A 20,831-nucleotide genomic window follows, 5' to 3' on the forward strand; every position below is an offset into this window, starting at 1 on the left:
CTTCTGTTATCCAAAGAAGCAAAAGTCCATGCATATATTGAATCTCTACCTGTATATTCTAACGACAGTCAAAACGGCCCGTTAGATCTGTATATATAGGAAACTACAATAAGCAAGAAAATTCCAATAAGATCATATGGAGGCTAAAGAAGGTTATAAACGATCGATCAGATGTGTATTAAGGAATCTGAAAGAATTGAGAGAATCTGGAAAGAGAATGAACGGTAGAGATATTCTACGGGTGTCATCGAAAAAAAATTACGAAATCATCTTTGTCCCGTGTATGTGCCACATGTTATACATGTACAATGGTAAGGAAAACAAAGGACACCAGATGTGTTCTACACTGCCTCAATGAACTTGTTCTCTCCATTACTTCAACTACTTCATCATAAAAAATCAACCATGTCGAAAGTCGATATACGAGGTACTTGACACAACTTTTCCATTGAATTATTTTTTCTTCATGATCAAAAGGCGTATCAACAAAGCCTGAAATCCACTCAAATAGTAAAAAAACAAGTCAATCCCGTATTATGAGCCACCAATAACCACTCAGCCCGGCTTCAGACGTGCCTAACACCATGTAAAACCCCGGCCCTCACTTGAACGGTGATGCTCTGATGTTCAAATATGAAACACGATGACCGTCCTAACCTAGATCTTTTATTACTATGACCATGGTAGAATAAGTCTTTTGTACGTAAACTAAATATAAAGACTAATTCAGTCCTGATCTTTTATTGCAGTGATTATGGTAGAAAGCGTCCTTTGTAAGTAAATGACGCCGATATTGTTACACGATATGGAAAGGTCTACTGCGCAAACGGATGTTGTGTAGTATGTTGATATATATACTACACTTTGGTTTGACATATTTTCATAAAAATATTTGCCAACGCAGTCTAACACAATGAGGGCTTCCAGAAGACTCGGCCAGCCTCGAAAGACAACAAACAACAACTCAAGAATCATCTGGCTTCCTTTCGTTGGAAGCAATGAAGGTATGTGCCCAGGTGTGCTGATGTGTGTTTCTATGTCTTTTGGTGTATAACTAGTTATATGCAGGCCACTATGCTTGATTGTTCCCTTATAGGCTTGAAGGTTGGACCTAGGATATGAGTCACGCAATGTGTATGTGGTCGGGATGTAGTCAATACATGCAATTTCTCTTTTGCTCCGAGTTCTAGCTGCGTTCTCGACGTGTATGGATTCTTGCAATTGGTCACCAGATATGCCGTTCTTCTTTACGCTCTAAGTTGTAGCTACGGTCTCCTGCTCCTACTATGGGAACCTATCCTTAATGGCCCCCTTTCCACGGGATGCAGTGGTTAAGCGACCAAGATCGGATTTGTAAGACCTATGGCGTAATAGATATCTTCTTCTACCTGACCACGTGTGTCCATCTGCCGAGAAATCTGCAAATACTGACATGTATCGGGTTGTAAATCAGGCTGTAAGGCTGTAAGGCTGAGACCTTCTCACACCGGGCATGCCCCTACTCTTTTTCGGAAGGTGTGGTGGGTTCTTTAACGTGCACGGGGTGTGGCTCTCCCCAAACGTGCGTGGGACCTCCATTTAACGTCGTATCCGAGGTCCGTCCTTAACCAAAGCTCATTTGTACCTGAGTGAAGTGAGGAAATTTGCGTTAAGCGACCAAAATCGTATTTCTAAAACCTATGGCATAATAGATATGATCCGTAATGTAAAAGTATGATTTGAAGTAGAATCGTTCCATGTCTGAGACTTTATTCTTGTGTGCCGTCAGCGAGGACCCGAATCCACGTCAAGTATATTACCGTTTCATCTGCATCCCTCACCCCGAAGGTTCAAGTCGTACCCCGTTGTACTCTGGGAGCCTCGTACTAGATTAAAGATGCTCAAATTTTCGGTGTTTCACGCCTGTTTTTTGGAATATATGGTACTCTTTTCTAACACCGCACTTCTAACGGTTCGCCCTCTATAAGGAACCGTTGGAAAATACAATACTAGAAAAGTGCCCCAAATATTCCCCAAAAAACTAGCGTAAAAAACGAGAAAAGGCTGCATCCTTACATCTACCCGGAGATATGTATGGAATTGGCAAAACACTGCGCACATTCACTCTCAGACAAAAGCCTATCATCAACAAAAACACGTTTGGTGTAAGTGATAAAGTTTTATTGAACGGCAGAACTCACAAGACGCAGCACGACAGTTCAAAATTCACCGAGAATATATTAAATTTTACGAGCGACAATTCAGCTCTCTATAGAACAAGTACTTAACATTATCAAATGTCTTTTCACACGTAGGCGACGTTCGTTGAGTGACCAAAATTTTATTTAGTAGTTCATACGAATTCAATTGATAAATTATTGTTGTTTGCGACTTTTGTGTATTCTGTTGTCTTTCAAATCATACTTTTTCATAATGGATCATCTTTCAATTATAAATTCATAGGCCATATGAATCCAATTTTGGTCGCCCAACAGCCCCCATACAGTGGAAATAAGACCTAGAACATAAGTGGACAAAAAAGAACGTAGACATCTGACAGATATAACAAACAACGACCCTGAGAATATACTTTAGTTTTATGGCTTCAAATTTCCATTGCGATTTTACAATTTTCAGACGTTTGCAACAAACATAGTTTTATCACATAAGAATCACAGAGTACAGCCTACGTCATTCTACGTCATTTAACCTAGCCAATGAAGTGACAATTAAGTATCTCAGGATCACCTGAAGCCTAATAACATCCTCATGTCTTGGAATTAATTCGAGCTATAGGGAACTCAGTTGTATGATACACTCCCTATATTTTGACTTAATTTAAGAACATGGTGACAATATTTTGCTTCGAATGGTGCTGAGATCGTTGGTCAGCTGCCCCTCGCCATTTTTATGACGTAATGTGACGTAGGCTGTTCCCCGTTTCTAGGTAATTAGTCACGTGTTCCCGTCCTTGTTTGTCAGTCAGTCAGTCAGTCAGTCAGTCATATTAAGTCAGTCAGTCAGTTCGTCTATAGCATTTCAACGTATATATAGTCAGAATTTTCTAAAGACCTCAAAATGTTATTCGAGAAGAAGTATGTGAATTTGCATTTTTACATCGTAGGATACCCGAAAAAGATGTATGACGTTTAGCATCTTTCAATTTCCAAGAATTTTATTTAACTTCCTAATTTCTTTTCAAATTTACAAATAGAAATAAGTTTTTGCCTTCTCTAAAGTGCCTACATGATGCTGCAAGGTTTCTCCTGTTTATGGAGAATGTAATGCTGAACTAATGGCTTGTCTTATGCGATTCTGACTCCTATTTGAATGCTAGACGTCACGGTCCTTGTCACAAATAATACCCGTCACCATTAAATACTTATCTTTTCACCGATTATATATAGATTAAGACTTATAGTTAGCAAATATATTGGCTTAACAAGTACATTTACATTAATCTATCACCAGTTTCTGGCGGTGCGCATCTTTATGGTCCATGTCCTCCTTTGTCGATGTTTTGCTATGGACATAGATTTCATTGCTGAAATCAACCATTCTTTTCACTTTTGTTCTGAAACATTTTTGATGTTTTATGTCATACTTTATAACAGCTTCATTGGTTTACCAACATTTGGACGAAAGTCACTTTAGTGTTTTTCCTTTTTCCTTTCTCCTGTTGTTTTCCTCTTCACTAAAAAAACTTTCATGGGTTTTGAAATGAAATGATGTTTCGACATAGATTACAATTGAAAATTTGCGATGAGTCAATCAGCCTTTCCACGAATTAAAAGAAATCGGACATGTGAAAGTGAAGTGAACAGCAAATTCAGAAAAGTAATTTCACTTTCACTTGGACTGTCTGTTCAGATTCTGCCTTGTGGAAATAAAAGCAAAATTTCCCTTCTAAAATGTAGCCTTTAAGAGGATTTAGACTTGTGATTGTGAAGTGAAAGCGATCACTTTCACTGTCACTTAAACATCCGTCTTTGTCCTACTCATTAAGTGATGACTTTCACTTAAACATGCGTCTTGAGACGTTTGTCTTACTCCTCGTCGCTCTCTGCCTGTGCTTCAGGTGAGACCCTTCCTTCGTTCCCCTTGCTCTTCTTCACCTGAAGAGAGATTGAGAGAGAGAGAGAGAGATGGCTTTATTAGCAAATGGCAGGCCTACATGCATGCATTATTGATGGTCTCTGAAATACCTTGGTAATTTGTGCATGTACTCTTGGTTGCAAAATGTGCTTAGTGTTGGCACATTGGCAGCCAACTCTATAATGTGTTTTATCTTGTTTATGTAAGAGTAAGACCACGTTGGTTTGATAATATGGATGACATCTGCGTGCGCATCCATTTTCGTCCGTTTCCAAAAAAAGAAAAAGGTTTCGGCCATACTGTAAGTCATACAAAGCAGCTTAAAAAGGAGAAAATGTATGTAAATTGCAAAACAAATATGCCGGAAAACAGATACTGATATCGTAGAATACTAAAGTCAAAACGATGTAAATGACTGTATGTGGCTTTAATTAAGTTTCAACTGGAGCATTATTGGATTAGAACACAAAAATAAGCGTTATTTCCTAATACCTTGAGGAAGTAGTACGCCGCTCCTGCTATCCCGCCGATAAGCAGCACGGCCACGAGAGCGCCCACAATAGCCCCGACAGGAGAACCGGCCTCCTCTGTGAACAACAATCATGAAAAACAAGGCAATTTAGAGATGGCAGACTTCCCATCCAGTGCTGTCCCTCATACTTACGTATCAACTAGATTCTTGATCAACAACCCTGCCAGTTGTGAATGAACGGACTCCAGACCTCTGTTTTCATGATGAAGATTTCTGTAGCAATGTGTTCCAGAGATAACAACAATTTGTCCACATGTCATCCCATACGTACTTCACAGTCTTGCTCTTAAGCCCCCCTCTCACTGAGCGGCGTTGCTGTGGGCGATCGAATTGACAAAGCACTCAACGAGTTTCATCGACAAAAATTAATCTTTTCAAGCTTTGTGTGTTTTATTGTCTTTTTGGTCATACTTTGAATGATATCCCCATTATAAAGTCAAGGGTAACACAAATCCTATCTAAGAAGCAGCGACGCCGCCAGCGTGCCGCGGGTCCAGTGAGAGGGGGGGCTTTACTTACGTACCAGGTATTGTGCTTCACAGTTTTGTCCCTACATACGTACCAGGCAGGTTCTGCACCTCGCAGTGTTGTCCCTCGTAGGTTTCTGCGCAGTCGCATCGGTACTCCTCCTCACTCAGAGCCACGCAGGTAGCGCCGTTCTCGCACGGCTTCAGGTCACGGCACGGCTCCGCTGTAAGACAGAGAGATACACGTAAGCCTTGCGACAACTTATGGTTTAATATTTGGCCAAGTTTGTAAAGGATCAGACAATCAGGCATCGCAATATTTTGGCAATTGCTCAATACTACATCGCCCCATCCGAAAGCTTATATAAAACTTGTTTCACCTTTGTCTCGTTAATGTGTCCTGCTTCTAACATCGTCATAGGGGACCGTCTTTTTTGTTCAACTTCAGTTATCACCTCATGTTGCTTTTATGGTCTACACTTTGAGTATCTATTTAATATGCTTTTGTATTTATGATGATTCGTTCTGGATGCATCTCGGCACATGCGTAAATGGTAGGGTGCTGGCACGATGAGTGGGGGTGTTTCATGTGTTTAATGGCTTGTCTGAACTTGAACTTGAGTTTTCTTACGTGTCATGGTCTCGCAGAAGCGCCCTATTCAGCCGATGGGGCAGCGGCAGTTGCATCTCAACACATGCTTGGAGATGTGATAACGTCTATGATTCTGGGGTGTGTATGTGTGTAATGGATTGTCTGAACTTAAAGTTGAGTTTCCTCACGCGTCATAGTCTCGCAGAAGTGCCCTATTCAGCCGATGGGGCAGCGGCAGTTGCATCTCAACACATGCTTGGAGATATGATAACGTCTATGATTCTGGGGTGTGTATGTGTGTAATGGATTGTCGGAACTTAGCCTTGAGACTTTCCTTACGCGCCATGGTCTTGCAGAAGCGCCGTATCCAGCCGATGGAGATCTTGTGTTTGCACACGTACGATGGGAGGGGAAGTGAAATGTTTAATCACTTGATGATGGTGATGTGTAAATGCTTTCTATGGTCTAAGATTTGAGGGTGTGTATGTGCTTAATCTATTGTCTGAACTTGAACTTGAGTTTCCTTACGCGTCATGTTGTCTATGGTCTTAGATTTGAGGGTGTGTATGTGTTTGATGTATTATCTGAACGTGAACTTGAGTTTCCTTACGCGTCATGGTCTCACAGAAGCGCCCTATCCAGCCGATGGGACAGCTGCAGTTGTAGGCGTCACGAAGGTCGTTACAGGTGGCGCCGTTCAGGCACTCGTTCGTCACGCAGTCGTCTGGCTCTGGGGAGAGAAAGGCAAGATGTCTTAAAGAAAGTGGATAAGTAACATTATGCTTTGTAACGTAAATGTCTTTGTACTGGTATTTGAATGTAATACACGTCCAGGCACTTCCTCGCTATTCAAGTGACCAATCACCCTCAGCGATTGGTCATGCCGTCTTTGTTGAGTGATGGTTGGTGTGCCCTGAATCAGTCCAGTTCAGCGTCTAGTTCTTTGATTTTGTCCAAAGGAACAGTATGGCCTCGGGAGTCCATCTTTCTGTGTAATACTATGGTTTTAGTACCCCTAATCTTCGCACGGGTAGACCGGTGCAATAGCCAAGTGATAAGAGTGTCTTGCATTTGGAGGGTCGAGTCATACGGAAGACTTTGAACAATGCTACATGCTGCTTTCTCTGCTTAGCACTCAGCATTTTGGAAAGAGTATGATAATTGAACACACAAGCCACTACCAGTGGACTAGCCCCCTGCTGTAGTGACTGCACATATTTTTGTGGGCCAAGGGCTATTGAAACGGAGATGGGCGCCGCCCTATGCACCATCTAATGCGGGAGGGACTTAGTCTACCTTGGCACGATGGTCCCAGCCACCCCGCGGCGCAGCCGGGCGGGCAGTGTCCGGTCGCGCCGTCACACGTCTCGTCGTTCAGGCAGTGGCACGGCAGCAGGCAGTCTGACCCGAACTCGCCGGGGGCGCACTCTGGACGGGGACGGGTGTGAAATATTATATTTGAGAGAGAGGGAGAGAGAGACAGGGACACAGAGAGACAGACAGACAGACAGACAGACAGATAGATAGACAGAGAGCAAAGGACAGACGGAGACAGAGAGAGGCAGAGTGGGACACACAAGAGGTAGACGAAGAGAGACAGAGAGAGACCAGGAGAGACGGAGACACAGAGACGGAGAGGAAGACACACACACATAGAAGCAGAGGAAAGAGACAAATTTAGATTTAAACGTTTCAGAGAGAAGTACTAGTGTAGTCATGTTCGACACTGTTCTACCCTCAAAGGTGGACTAGGTCGTCCATCGAAAGGAATAGCGTTCCAACTTTCTTTATGTGATTTTGGCTACTAAAGATTGTATAGATCTGTTTGCATGCTTACATTATATAGAATGGTTTACTATGTTGAAGGTAAGAGAAGAAAGGCAATGATAGCCTACCCTCCTGACACGTGGCGCCCTTCCATCCCTCCCTGCACCCCTCCGGACAGCGGCCCGTGTAGATGTTGCAGTTCGAGTCGTTTTTACAGTTACACCTCTGGTTACAGTCGGCTCCGAACCTTCCCTGTGGGCAGACTTTTGGAGGGGAGAAAAGATAAAAGTCAAATCAGGATTTTCTGCTAGTAGAACTGAAACCTATGGGGGATATTATGGCAAGTCAAGCACTGAAGCGTAAAAACCATACCCATACCAAATAATGGTGCGTTACGTATTAATGCAGATGGACTTTCCGCTCGTTCTTATTTAAATGTACACATTTTGTAATCTCCGTTACCGATTGAAATAAGACGTTCCTGCCATTAGGATATGCCACATATAAGATGTCAAACTGTAGTTTTTATGACGACTTAAAACTTTTCTAGCTTTTAAAAACGGCAGTTGCGTACCTTATATGTGGCATATCTTAATGTCAGGAACGTCTTACTTCTAACGGTAACGGAGGTTACAAAATGTGTACATTCAAATGAGAACGAGCGTTTCATGACAGTGTGGGACTCTGACTTTTATATTTTATCCTGTTGTTTTGACTAGTAAAAATAACCATATACCCATCTAACCCCTTCTTTACAGAGAATATTTAGATCATTCCTGATGTGAAAATGACAATGGCAGTGGCATGGCTATCAGGACAATTTGATCACAAAAATGTCCTTTGTCGCAGAATCGCATAAAAAGCGTACGTTGTCATTGGGAGATTCTAATGTTTGGTATATGATATGATTTATCCTTTTTGTTCCCTCATTGCAGTACCATAAAGACTAATGAATGTCCAAACGTACATGTATACTCGTCGCGCTCCAAGAATAAAGGTTCTCGCCTATCTTTAACAAGGTCTAGTAAAAACTTTTGCTATGGAACAAAATTAAACATTTCCATAATTTTATGTACAGCGAAAAACTTCCATGCTAATATGGGTACTAAAAGAACTTTTATCTTGTTGTTTTGACCAGTTACAGCACGGTACGACAGGGACTAAACAACGTACACTCGTCGCATTCGTCCCCGCGGAATCCGGTAGCGCAGGTGCATCCCCAGGGGTCCGGCATGCAGAGCAGTAGCTCCATGCACTGGTCATCGCGGTGGGGCCGCTTACAGTCGTGCGTACAGTTCACTCCGAACTTGTTACCTCCGCAGGCTGGGATGGACGGGAGAGAGAGTAGGTATTACAGAAAGACTTACATATACATGTACCTACCCACATGCATGCTTACAGACAGACAGACAGGCAAATAGACAGACAGCAAACAGACAGACAAACAGGCAGACAGATTTGGTCGTCGCGGTGGGGCCGCTAACAGTCGTGCGTGCAGTTCACTCCGAACTTGTTACCTCCGCATGCTGGGTAAGGGAAGCAAGGTACGGTGTTATACAGACAGACAGCAAACAGACAGACAGACACAGACAGACATACAGACAGACATACAGATAAACAAATGTACAAAGGAGCAGCTCCATGCACTGGTCATCGCGGTGGGGCCGCTTGCAGTCGTGCGTACAGTTCACTCCGAACTTGTTACCTCCGCAGGCTGGGATAGAGAGGTGATTTACGGTGTTATACAGACACAGGCAGGCAGACAGACAGACCATGTACAGAACAGCAGCTCCATTCACTGGTCATCATGCACTTGTTGCCTCTCCATGCTAGGATAGGGAGGTAAAGTTAATGTTATTCATACATACGGACAGACAGACAGCAAACAGACAGACAGACAGACAGGCAGACAGGCACATGTACAGAACAGGAGCTCCAAGCCACGTAACTTTTAGTTCTAGTACTAGTATCCGTGTTCATTTTTGCTTATTCGTTGTTATTCTTGTATGTATCAAGGGTTACCTAAAAGGCAGATCACAGACCTGAGACGAAAGGCACAAAGAAGATGTAAGAAAAGGAAACCAGACTCACGTTCTTCACAGTTGCGCCCCTTGAACCCGGGCGGGCAGATGCACTCCCCCGTCTCGTCATGGCACATCCCGCCGTTGTAGCACCTCGGGCAGTCATCCGTACAGCCCCCGCCGAACTTCCCCTCAGGACACGCTAAAAAGGTAAAACAGTCATCCTCAATTAATGTGGGGCATCGTTTTTTTTTTTCTTGAAGTAGCTATAGCTTAAACATGGACAAGGGGCGTCACTATCTCAAGCCTGTATATGACTGTCTTTTGGCAATGATGATCAACATCAAGTCACGTGACAAGAGAACTCCAAGACGAGATCTGACTGTACCGGGTTGAAGAAGAGAGTGTTCGTCTCGAAAGCTTCCCAGAGCAAACTATTTATGTTGTGTGTAATGTTTAGAGATTTGCCAAAAGTAGCTATAGCTTGTAGTACAATGTGGCTTCGCTGCAGGTTGCTTCGTTTTAGCCAAGCACTCATCATCACTCTTACTCTTCACGATATGTGTGTTGGGTTCTTTTTCGTGCAGAGGTTTGACGCTTGAGGCTTGCACATGAAGTTCCCTCATACACGGAGCCGCCGGCTTTACGTCACCATCCGAAATGACGAAAGTAATCCCTTACATAATGTTCGAGCTGGGTGTGAGACCCTACGATCGAACTCTGGCCCACGAGATCCACGGAATTCGATGGCCAAGCAGCGGGGGTGGGTTACCACTTGCGCCAAGGTGCACTAACTCACTAAGCGTCCGGGAGGAAACGGGTTAGTAACTTTCATACTTGAACGTCTATGAATAGTTTCATCAGGTTCGTAAATGACTAAATAGCAAAGTTCTTTAATCACAACCACATATTTTTCAAGAACGACGTTTCGGTGACCGTCATCTTCTTTAGTTTAATGCAATTCTGACTGGTTAACTGTGCACTGAAGCTAGGTGTTACTGCTTACAATGCAGTCCCAAAAGTAAAGTATTGTCACATACATAGATATTGTGAAGATGTGGTTTTGATATATTTCATTCCCGGATTTGCTGCCCCCTCAAGCAACATTGCCTGGTAACACTGACCATCAAGTTTATGTTGGCTGTAATTGATACCAGAACAGAAAAGAGCCATTCTCTCCCATTCCGTACACCACAAGTACCCATTCTTCATGGAAAACGTGCTTATACAATCCACTACACTGCCGGATTTGCTGCCTTTCTGAATAGTACATTGCCTAGCTACACCGGCTATTGCACGTTGTTCCGATGTAATTAATACTAGAAAATATCACTTCTGTCTCATTCTAGCACCTGTAAGCACCTCTTCCTCTGGGGCAAAAAAAAAGAAAATGTATGTAACGTTAGAATTCTTCAATACATCCCATTGATATGACCCTATACAATAACAAGCCTACAACGTTGCCGGATTCGCTCCATTTTTGGCAACTACGAGTAAATTGCCTGGTTACACCAGCAATCAAGGGTTATTCAGCTGAAATTAATACCGGAAAAGAGCCCCTTTATCGTGGAAAAGGTGGGAAAATACATGGAAGCATCTCTTCAATAAGTGGTATTGATACGGCCTTATACAATAGCAGGTCTACTGTGATGCCGGATTCGCTGCCTCTCTGGCAAACAAATTGCTTAGTAACACCAGCTATTATGCTTTGTTGGACTGGAATATGATACTAGAAAAAATTTCGTGTGTCTCATTATAGTAATATGTGATTGCCACTTCGTCATGACAGATGAAAACTGCATGTTCCATTTCTGCATGTCTGCCTTTCTCTAACACATCCTTTGGATACATCCTTACACAATAACAGGCCCAAAATGCAGTCGTATTCGCTGCCCATCTGTCTTGGAAACTCCCTAGTACAACCGGCTATTACGATTTATTTGGCTGTAACTGATGATAGAAAATATCAATCTTGTCTCACTCTAGCATCATTAAGTACATTCATCATGAGCAAAATGTACAGAAATACGTGTGGCTTCTCTTCAGCTCATCCTGTTGATACTGGGTTATACAATAACAAGTCTACAGTTCTTAGTTCGTGGTAAACCTACTGATCGACAAATCTCGCTCATCGTCACTGACCAAAAGTAGTGGTCCTTACCGTTTCAAAATTCATATCCAGTTGCTTGAATAACTGCATTTTTTTTGCAAATGACATACAATGTGTATTCGTTAATAGATAATTAATCTATGGGAGGATAGATATGTTAGAGCAATGTGCAACAGGACTGCACAGCCTCCGCACAACCGGCTCCACAACGATGCCGGCTTTGGTTGGGTCCACCCGTGATCGTAGCGGCCTCCCCTCCATCCTCTGCCTAAAAACCACTGATGACTGTAACTCTAAAGGCAATCCACTAACCTGGTAGCCTGCCTACAGTGGATTGTGCCGGCTCTCGGGCTGTAAGAGCTCCCCACTGCCCCGGTTGACTCCGGCACGAACCGCGTCAAACGGCTACGGGGTGCCGAAGTTGACCCGGGCGGCGGAAAGCTCCTACAGCCCCGAAGAGAACCCCAGGATATTCCGCTGCAGTACCGTAACAAGCCGCTCGGGGATCCAAAATCATTTCCAGGTCTCATCAAGACCTACCCACATACCAACTATTAAGACAATCCATCCAAGCCTTCTCGAGATATGCTGTTCGACTACACACACACACACACACACATACAAACGCTACCCAAAACATAATCTTCGTGGCAAAGATAATAAGGGCTATCATAAGTCTTACATCTGACGATGACACGCATCATGCCGGCCTTGGTCGGGTCCTCTCTCTGCCCCTGCTGGTAGCAGTCCAGCACGCCCCGGCCCGGGCTCACAAACTGTTCGAGCGTGTTCCCGCCGCGCTTCTCGTCCAGGCTCAGGGACAGGGTGTCCGAGCTGCCGATCACGTTTGGACCGCGGTTCCACCTGGAAAAAAATGTTTTTAAAACTTACTTTACTTTACTTGACGGATACTTACGCAGTGAGAGACATACAGAGAGAGGGGCAGAGAAAGAAAGAAAGACAGAACGAGACAGGTACAGAGAGAGACGGGCAGAAAGAGAGAGACAGACAGACAGACAGACAGACAGAGACAGAGAGAGACGAGGAAACAGGTTCAGCGCCAGGAGGGGTGTCTGAACTACCGATCACGAAAAAGGTGTTTTTAAATCTTATAATATTAGGTTTTCTTTACGAATAAGAGAGAGAGTGGGAGAGACAGAGACAAATACAGAGACAAAGAGAGACTGACAGAGAGAGAGGGCGGCAAAGAGGCAAAGAGACGCCAGAAGCTATACCTCATTGAGGGGGAAGTAAAAAATGAACCTTTTGGTGAAGGCTTCAGGGACAGTCTGGTTCATGATGAGGTTCACCCCGCGGTCTCCCTCGTTCACCGTCTGCGTCACTTTAAGCGGTTTGATGGCGGCTGTAGAAAAACACATGCCACATGAATAATAACTAAACCACCAGACATGTTGTTACTCAATGATTACACTATGTCTTGCTGATGTATGCCTGGGCACATAGAAACCCGCGCACTGCACGAAATGGCCTCGTATCCCAGGATTTTTTCTGCATTTTTTGCGGATACTGACGGATACTGACAGATACAGGCGGATACAACGTAACTAACGGATACGCTAAATCCGCACCGGGATCTGGAATATTTCCGGAGGAATCCCTGTACGTATCCGCCAGGATCCGAGGCCATTTCGTGCAGTGGGCCGCCTCAGTGGCGATATGCGGTCCCTGGGTAAATAAGATTGAAATGAAAACACAGGCACTTACTGCTGCGGAAGTTGGTGACCCCGATGACCCATGCCCCGAACCCCTGTCCGTCGTCGGAGCAGTTCCATGCGCCTGCGCGGAATCCCTCCGCGTCCGCGTTGATGCCGAACAGCCGGCCGGTCATGGCGAATGGGGAGGGCACCCTGGGTTCGAAAGAGAAAAGAAAAAAGTTGAAATGAAAGACGAAAATACTTTTTTTCGATGCACCAAGTTTTCAACAAGTCTTCAGGACTTCAACGGGCCGATACCGACTTCAGAGCACCCCTGAGCCGTTGGTGACGCACGCTTTCGCCCAGGATAAATAACGTAACGTAACGTAAGGTAACGTAAGTTAACGCAAGCTTTGGTAGGAGCAGAAAACAGATCGAAAGGCTGGAGCTGATCAGTCGAAAATTTGGTCCAATTTATTGTGTTGGCGTTTACAGTTTAAACTCCATTCAGATCGAAAGGCACTTTACTTGGTGTACGGAAAAATCGTGTAGATTTATCAACAAGTCTTTAGGATACCGATGACAGAATGGTTCAATAAGCTTAAAGTTTTTCTTGAAAATCAACATGATAACGATGACAAGGTGGTACTTAAAGATAAAGATAAAGATAAAGACAACGTGGTACGTACGCTCCTCCGGCGAGCCAGCGGTCCTGGTTGTCAATCATCTCTTGCGCGTCTCTACCCAGGGTGGGCAGTAGGTTCCAGTTCAGATCTGCAGTAGGAAATGCATATCACCATGTTTCAGTGTTCTTTTGTGTGTCTGTGTGTGTGTGTGGGGGGGGGGGGGTGCGTGTGTCTGTGTGTGTGTGCGTGTGTGGATGTGTGTGTGTGCGTGTGTGTGTGTGTGTGTGCGTGCGTGTGTGGATGTGTGTGTGTGTGTGTGTGCGTGTGTGTGTGTGTGTGTGTGTGTGAGTGTGTGGATGTGTGTGTGTGTGTGCGTGCGTGTGTGTGTGTGCATGTGTGTGTGTGTGTGTGTGTGTGTGTGTGGATGTGTGTGAGGGTGTGTGTGGATGTGCAACTGAAGGAGTCATTGACTGATTGTAATGATATTTGGTATGTGTGTAGTTTTATGAAATGAAGGTTCAAATTCGTCACACACACTTGCTACGTTCACATAATGTACTACTTTATCTGTTATAAGCTTAGCACTCGTGTCAACTATGTGTTATAATAGAGCATTGGCGCCATGAACCAAATGTTCAGGTTACATTCCACCCTACCGACAACACATGATGCGTGTAATCCGTTTTAAAACTTTCTCCTGAAGGCGAGGCCTCGACTAGTGTTCTACAATATATATTTTCCACTTTAAATACAATTATTTCATTTCTCTAGAGGATCTAGAGAACTGACACTGAACACTTACAGGAGGGAAATGTAAGGCATACCAGTATTTCTCAAGATACCCTCATAGACGATACTGTTATGATCAGTGTTATTAGCAGTGTTGTAAGATTATTTGTCGATTACAGTAGACGCAGTGATTTACCAGTATTCTTGAGTTACCGCTAATTTTTAACATGTCCATGTTTATGACTTTAATACTAGCAGTGTTTTAAGAAAATGTAGCCAATATGACGATTATCACATTGTAAAACCTTAAGTAATATAAGTGTGGATATAAGATAGTGACATTGTACATAGATATCTTCAACATTGTAATTACTGGGTTCACAAAATAAAGATTGACACTTTGAAAAAAAAAGAGAGAAAAAACTGACCGGCATCGACGAAGTTGGACACGCAGTACATTTCCGCCGTCCCATCGTCCTGCACGTACGGATATCGGTTCACAAGCACCAGGTCCGGGTAGGAGGCTGGAAAAAACAGTACAAAAGAACTTAAAGACTAAAGATATGACAAAATAAGCTCGTTGTAGGCTCGTGAAGTTACGTGTACATGTATGATGACCTTTTTTTTGTTGCCGTCATTTCATTTACGATTTGTAGAGCTGAAATTTCACATAAGATTTGTGTTCATAATGGCACAACGCTGTCTGCATCTATATGTCGTCAGAAAAGGAAGAACATTTGATAGAATAATAGACGTGGTGTTTGATATAAGCTCATAAACGGGTGTTTTAAGCTTAAATGTTTTTACAGAAGACAATAAACATAGAAAAGGCTTTTGTTCTGTTATAAGTACATGACATTACAAGAAGAAAAGTGGTTTATGGCGTTTAGTACCTTTTTAACATGTTTGAGTGCACAGACGTTTCTAGACATTAAGTAACAACAAAAGAAAAATCTGTTTGAAACATGTGAAATATAAGATGATATCTTAGAAACCCTTAACATTTCGCAGGGAATCTGAATACTAGTTTCGGGCATCAAAACGTAGACGAGTGATTGTGAAATATTTATGTACCATTCAATTCTTTTAGTGTACAGACTTTTCTACATTTACATATATAAAAAGAAACTAATCCTTTCATGAGCAGTGCTATGAAAGTTTGATTGAATACAAACATACTTAAGAAGCAGATAAGAATTTCAATACAAGTATCCATTCCAACTATTTGAGTGTTAAGACGTTTTCAGAAATGACTAAACCTAAAATCCGCTTCCTCTTGCAACCTAAAACGTATTGTTTCGACAAGTGGTTTCGTGGTGTCACTTGTGATTCTATGTTCACCCATTTATCAAGAGCGGGTGACCAAAAATCACTTATTGCCCCACCAGTGGTTACAACAAAAATGACACCGCCACACTCTTGCCCTTCTCTGAGAGTTAGCGAGTTGACTTAAGTACCCTCATAGTAATTACAGACAAGTATCAACATCAAGAAGTTAAGTGCTCTCTTCTATTCTTGTCGTTCAGAATCACGAGGTATATGTACGGTTTTGTTATGACAACGGACCTTGGTGATATTGAATTTTAGAAACGCGTGTAGAAAGAATTTTGTATCCTTCCAACTAAACGTAACACTAATATTGCTAGAGATACTGTTTTAGCCAACCTGGATACCCTCTCGTCTATACGGGAAATATCAACGCCTTAGTCATGTATGTTTTACAATCAAAGAGAACTGAAATAACAGAGTTTCTATCATCGTTAACTGCTGCTGGTGGCTGCCGTCCTCTTGATAAAGCAAATGGCGTATCAAATGCCTTCAAATCCGCCTCATTGCCTTTTAAATGTGTACACTAAATCTACGATATCACCGATCTTCACGTACAATTTCTAGTTATCCGTATTGAGATCTTTTGCAATTAACGACTTGATTTGATGCAGTTTGTATTTGGCCACAACTACATGTACAAATAAGACGGGATTGGGTAAGACTTTGCTAAAAGAAGCAACATAGTTTAGGTAAATACTATGTTACGTTTTCAGAGGTAACTACATGTACAATATGACATATTTCTTTATACATGTATTCCCTCAGACAGAACCACAAACAGAAGATTTTAAGAAATGATTACACGTTCACGCAATCGAAGCTTTTGTACCGCCCTCTCAAGTTGTTTTCTCAGTCAAACGAAAAATCCACTTAGGTTGACCTTGTTTGCGAGTCTGATTAAAATCTTAGCCTCTCCAACCTAACAAGATCACAAAATCGAACAAGCCTGTGGAATCTAACACACGAATAGAACATCCGAATGGAATATCCGAATAGAACGCCCGAATAGAACGGCTGGATAGAACATCCGAATAGAACACCGAATAGAACGCCCGAATAGAACATACGGATAGAACTTTCGAATAGAACATACGGATAGAACGTCCAAATAGAACGAAAATAAGAACGTTTTGAAAACAAAAGTATTCACGTTACCTGCCAAATGCAGCACACAAGATGCGAGTAAAAAGAAGCAGGAGAATGAAGTCGTCGCCGCCATTTTGTCGTGATCTGTGATAGCGAGTGAGACCGGACAAGGGTGACTGGCTGACGATATCACCACTTTTCTGGAGGGTTCGCTCCCTCTGAGTCATGCGGCAGTTGCGCGGGAGAGGGCCCCAGAAGTGCCCACTACGTTAGCCCGTGCGCAGTGATTCGTGGCGATATCCGCGTCTGGAGCGCCCTTCAGTCGGCTCGAGGGTGGAGGCATTTCTACGGGCTCAATAGGACTCCGTGCCGCATGGACGCTCGCACGAAAACAACCAGGTCTTGGCTGAACCCAGCTTTTGGGTTATTGCCGTTTTCCCGGTCGACGTTTAGACAATTTTACGAACCAAAAATCAGTGCTAGTCTTAGAGATTATACCCCTGGATCTTTTTACATAGTTCAAGCGACGGTTTGATGACCTTTCCGCCATTTCCATTATCTTCAAAGATGCAAACCGGCCAGAACGTTACGTAAAACAGGATGTGCACAGCGTTGCCGCCAAAGGCGATTGGTCACTTATTTCAGAACGTAACTAATTCAGGCACGATTGAGAAGGTGTCATTTCTTTGGTTGGAGCCATTTGTATCTTTGATCCTGATATTTTGGACGCTTCAATGAGTAGACAAGTAGCACCATGCGAAGAACTTTTCCAACTGTTACAAGTGCGCGTGAGTTGCGGGAGTTGCGTTAAATTTTTTTGGTTTAAGTAAGGTTTGCGGGGAAAAAGTTGTTTCCTACTTTGACCCACCGTTGTGCAGACTAGTGATCGAACCTACGAAATCCCTTATTAGGCTGCAAACTTAACCTAGACCAAAAACATGTTAATACGCAACTCATGCGGACTTGTATATACACACAAGTGTGACAGGGGCTTTTCACTGAACTGTACATAATGAACGATTTTGTCATGTAACACCCTTTTTTATGAGAGGCTGTGACCAGCGAACGACCAGGATTTGACTGCTCGATCAACGAATTTCGTTGACGGAGAACAATTTTTATTTTGAGTTTTCGTGTCTTGTTGTCTTTTAAGTAAAAGTTTTACCTCTTAAATCATATTCCAGTTATAAATTCAAGGGTCGCGTAAATCCGATTTTTATCGCTCACTGATCGCCCTCTTGTGAAAAAGGGCCTTGCAATATTTTTTTCAATTCGTTTATTAAGGATTTGATATGTCACTATAATGTGTAAATCATAGAGTTCAAAACAATCTTAATTAAGGAAGAAAGCACAAGTGGTACGACGCGTAGTTTATTCCACAATCCTGTTGAGAAAAACACTGTGTGGTGCGGCAACAAACATTCATCAAACTATATTATTGAAATGTATACAGCATACGTGACGTTTCTAACATTAACACAACAATCCGCTAAATATAATGGCTATTTTCGACGTCGTAGATTTCTGCGACACACAAGGCTGTGCCGTGATCATCCGGTGTCAAGTGCTCTCATTGGCAGATGAAAGGTTCGGAAATCCGTTTAAACCAATCAGCAGGCTCGTTACGTGTGTACGCGTGCGCGACGCATGGACGTATCAAAGGCCAGTTCTTGGCTATGGTTACGGGTATGTCAAAAATCGATAAATGGCAAATAATTGATGACTATTGATCCCAACCTTATGACTCATCTTGACCCATTTCCATTGAGAACGTCTGTAGGTTAAACTCAACATCAAACGTTTCACTTTTATATACTCATCGCCACAACAACGTCACAACAGTCTATATCAACAAATTAATCATATACATAACAGAAATCTATGGTGGACTGGATAACTTTCTCAAAGAAAATGTACACACCCTCTTCCTTTTTTTCAGCAAGGTGAGTGTTTTAAAGTTGGTTAATATACCATCAATACATCAGTGTTACAACCACACATTGCTTAATAAAGTAGTCTAAAAGATAAGGTTATTTGGAATAGGTTGTTCAAAACGCATAGCAAGGAATTGAAGTTTTCAGTACTAAAAACGGAATAAATAAATAACACGTTCTGGACTTGATTCTTCGAAACGATCGTCATCACCACAGTCAGCATGTCTTGGGTTTTGCTAAGACTAGAACCTTTCCAAAGATCTATGTCTTCTGAGCTTTAGCGCCACTTTCTTAATCTGCGCCAGCCATTTTCTTTCCGACAGCGTATCTCTCGGCGCAACGCCTTCAACTTTCTTATGCGGTACAACCGGAGGAACATCTTCAGGTACATCTGGAGGAATGTCTTGAGGAATGTCTTGAGGCTCCGCGCCCGACTCTACACAGTTTTCTACTTCATTGTTCTCTATTAAGAAACTGTTCTCGACAGACGGTCCGAGACCTTCGTCGTCGAATTCGCAGCCCTCTTCGTCTTCTTCGTCTTCGCTTGTAGAGAAATGTTCTACTTTCTCCTCCGGCTCCTCAGGGGAAACCTGGAAGCCCGCCTTGTCGCTGCATCGTCTTAAGACGGCCAGGAAGACGATTCCGAACAGGAGTGACACGACAGCGGGTATGACTACGCGGTGTAGCAGGAAGGACGGTTCGGCCTCGGGCGGTTCTGTGACAAATAGAGATGAAGAGGATCTCATTTTCTGTCCATGGAAATAGAAAACAATTTTTTAATTCTGCTTTATGGCCAAACATCCTTAACAGATATTATGAATGAGTAAGTGAGTGAATGAGTGAGTGAATGAATGAAAGAATGAATGAATAATATAAGTGTTGTGCCCGTTACAAAGTATAGTCAAATACATTGGCCCGAGATAGGCGCACTAGCCTTCGAAAGTCTGACGCAAGTAACCATGGTAACCGTTTCGATGGCGATAACAACAGTAACTTCCCGCCACCCACCTGTCGGAGCAGGCCGTCGGACGACAGTCTGACACACGTCGCCATGGTAACCGTCTCTGCAGACACAGCTGAAGGTCGGTCCGTCCGACACACAGACGCCGCCGTTCCGACATGGCCGACTGGAGCAGGGGTCGGGTCTGGGCGGCGGCCGGGTCTCGTCTAAAGCAAAGTAAAAGAACTTCATCTACACAACAAAAATACAGGGACTTACGTGACGTCTTCTGCAATCAGAAGGGTTGATATATAACGTATGGAAATTATATGTTTTCTTTCCAGATAAATGTGAATAGAATGAATGAAGAAATGTATGAATGATGAATGAATGAATGGATTAGAGACATGGTCGGATCTGTATATTTGCTGCAGCAAATCAAACTAAGAGTGTCAGATGCCAGCATACCAGCCAGAAATCCAAGCATGCATCGTAAGGTTCTCTGACTGTAAGGCAATGGGTAGACCCACGGGCGACAAAGACGAGAACACAACATTGCAACATTCCACTCTATCCATCTCGGCATTCTCGCGACTGAATGATAATTTCAACTCCCCCCAACACCAGAGGGCACAATCTCAAGGGAAAGGTCAAAGAAAAATTATAGTACTCACTGGGATCGCAGTCCCTGGAGATGTAGCCGTCCGTGCACCTGCAGTAGTACCGGGACAGACCGATAGGGTGGCAGGTTCCTCCGTACTGGCACGGGTGGGACAGGCAGCCGTTCATTTCTGCGGGGGCTCAACACACATGGCATCATTCATCAAATGCCTTTAAATATACGCCACATCGCCCCTAAAGCCCCCCTCTCACTGGCCCCGCGGCACGCTGGCGGCGTCACTGCGTCCTAAACTGGATTTGTGTTACCCTTGACTTTAAAATGGAAATATCATTCAGAACGTACACGTA

The 20,831-nt window shown here is 43.2% G+C and overlaps 2 protein-coding genes across 2 annotated transcripts; both read right to left on the reverse strand.

Moving 5' to 3' along the window:
* Nucleotides 1-3,668: 3,668 nt before the first annotated feature.
* Nucleotides 3,669-17,247, reverse strand: LOC136443789 (protein draper-like). The gene is made up of 15 exons (XM_066441152.1): nucleotides 17,058-17,247; nucleotides 15,002-15,097; nucleotides 13,908-13,992; nucleotides 13,289-13,431; nucleotides 12,827-12,926; nucleotides 12,246-12,427; nucleotides 9,524-9,655; nucleotides 9,060-9,146; nucleotides 8,606-8,755; nucleotides 7,561-7,695; nucleotides 6,962-7,093; nucleotides 6,276-6,395; nucleotides 5,169-5,297; nucleotides 4,567-4,661; nucleotides 3,669-4,094 (listed from the first exon to the last, which is right to left on the reverse strand). The coding sequence occupies exons 1-15, from the start codon at nucleotides 17,119-17,121 to the stop codon at nucleotides 4,026-4,028; spliced, it is 1,719 nt and encodes a 572-aa protein (XP_066297249.1). The 5' UTR covers nucleotides 17,122-17,247; the 3' UTR covers nucleotides 3,669-4,025.
* A 1,099-nt stretch (nucleotides 17,248-18,346) lies between these two features.
* Nucleotides 18,347-20,695, reverse strand: LOC136443193 (uncharacterized). The gene is made up of 3 exons (XM_066440333.1): nucleotides 20,537-20,695; nucleotides 19,931-20,089; nucleotides 18,347-19,637 (listed from the first exon to the last, which is right to left on the reverse strand). The coding sequence occupies exons 1-3, from the start codon at nucleotides 20,649-20,651 to the stop codon at nucleotides 19,165-19,167; spliced, it is 747 nt and encodes a 248-aa protein (XP_066296430.1). The 5' UTR covers nucleotides 20,652-20,695; the 3' UTR covers nucleotides 18,347-19,164.
* Nucleotides 20,696-20,831: the final 136 nt, after the last annotated feature.

The sequence above is a fragment of the Branchiostoma lanceolatum genome, chromosome 10 (genome assembly GCF_035083965.1).
Source record: "Branchiostoma lanceolatum isolate klBraLanc5 chromosome 10, klBraLanc5.hap2, whole genome shotgun sequence".
NCBI lineage: Eukaryota > Metazoa > Chordata > Leptocardii > Amphioxiformes > Branchiostomatidae > Branchiostoma > Branchiostoma lanceolatum.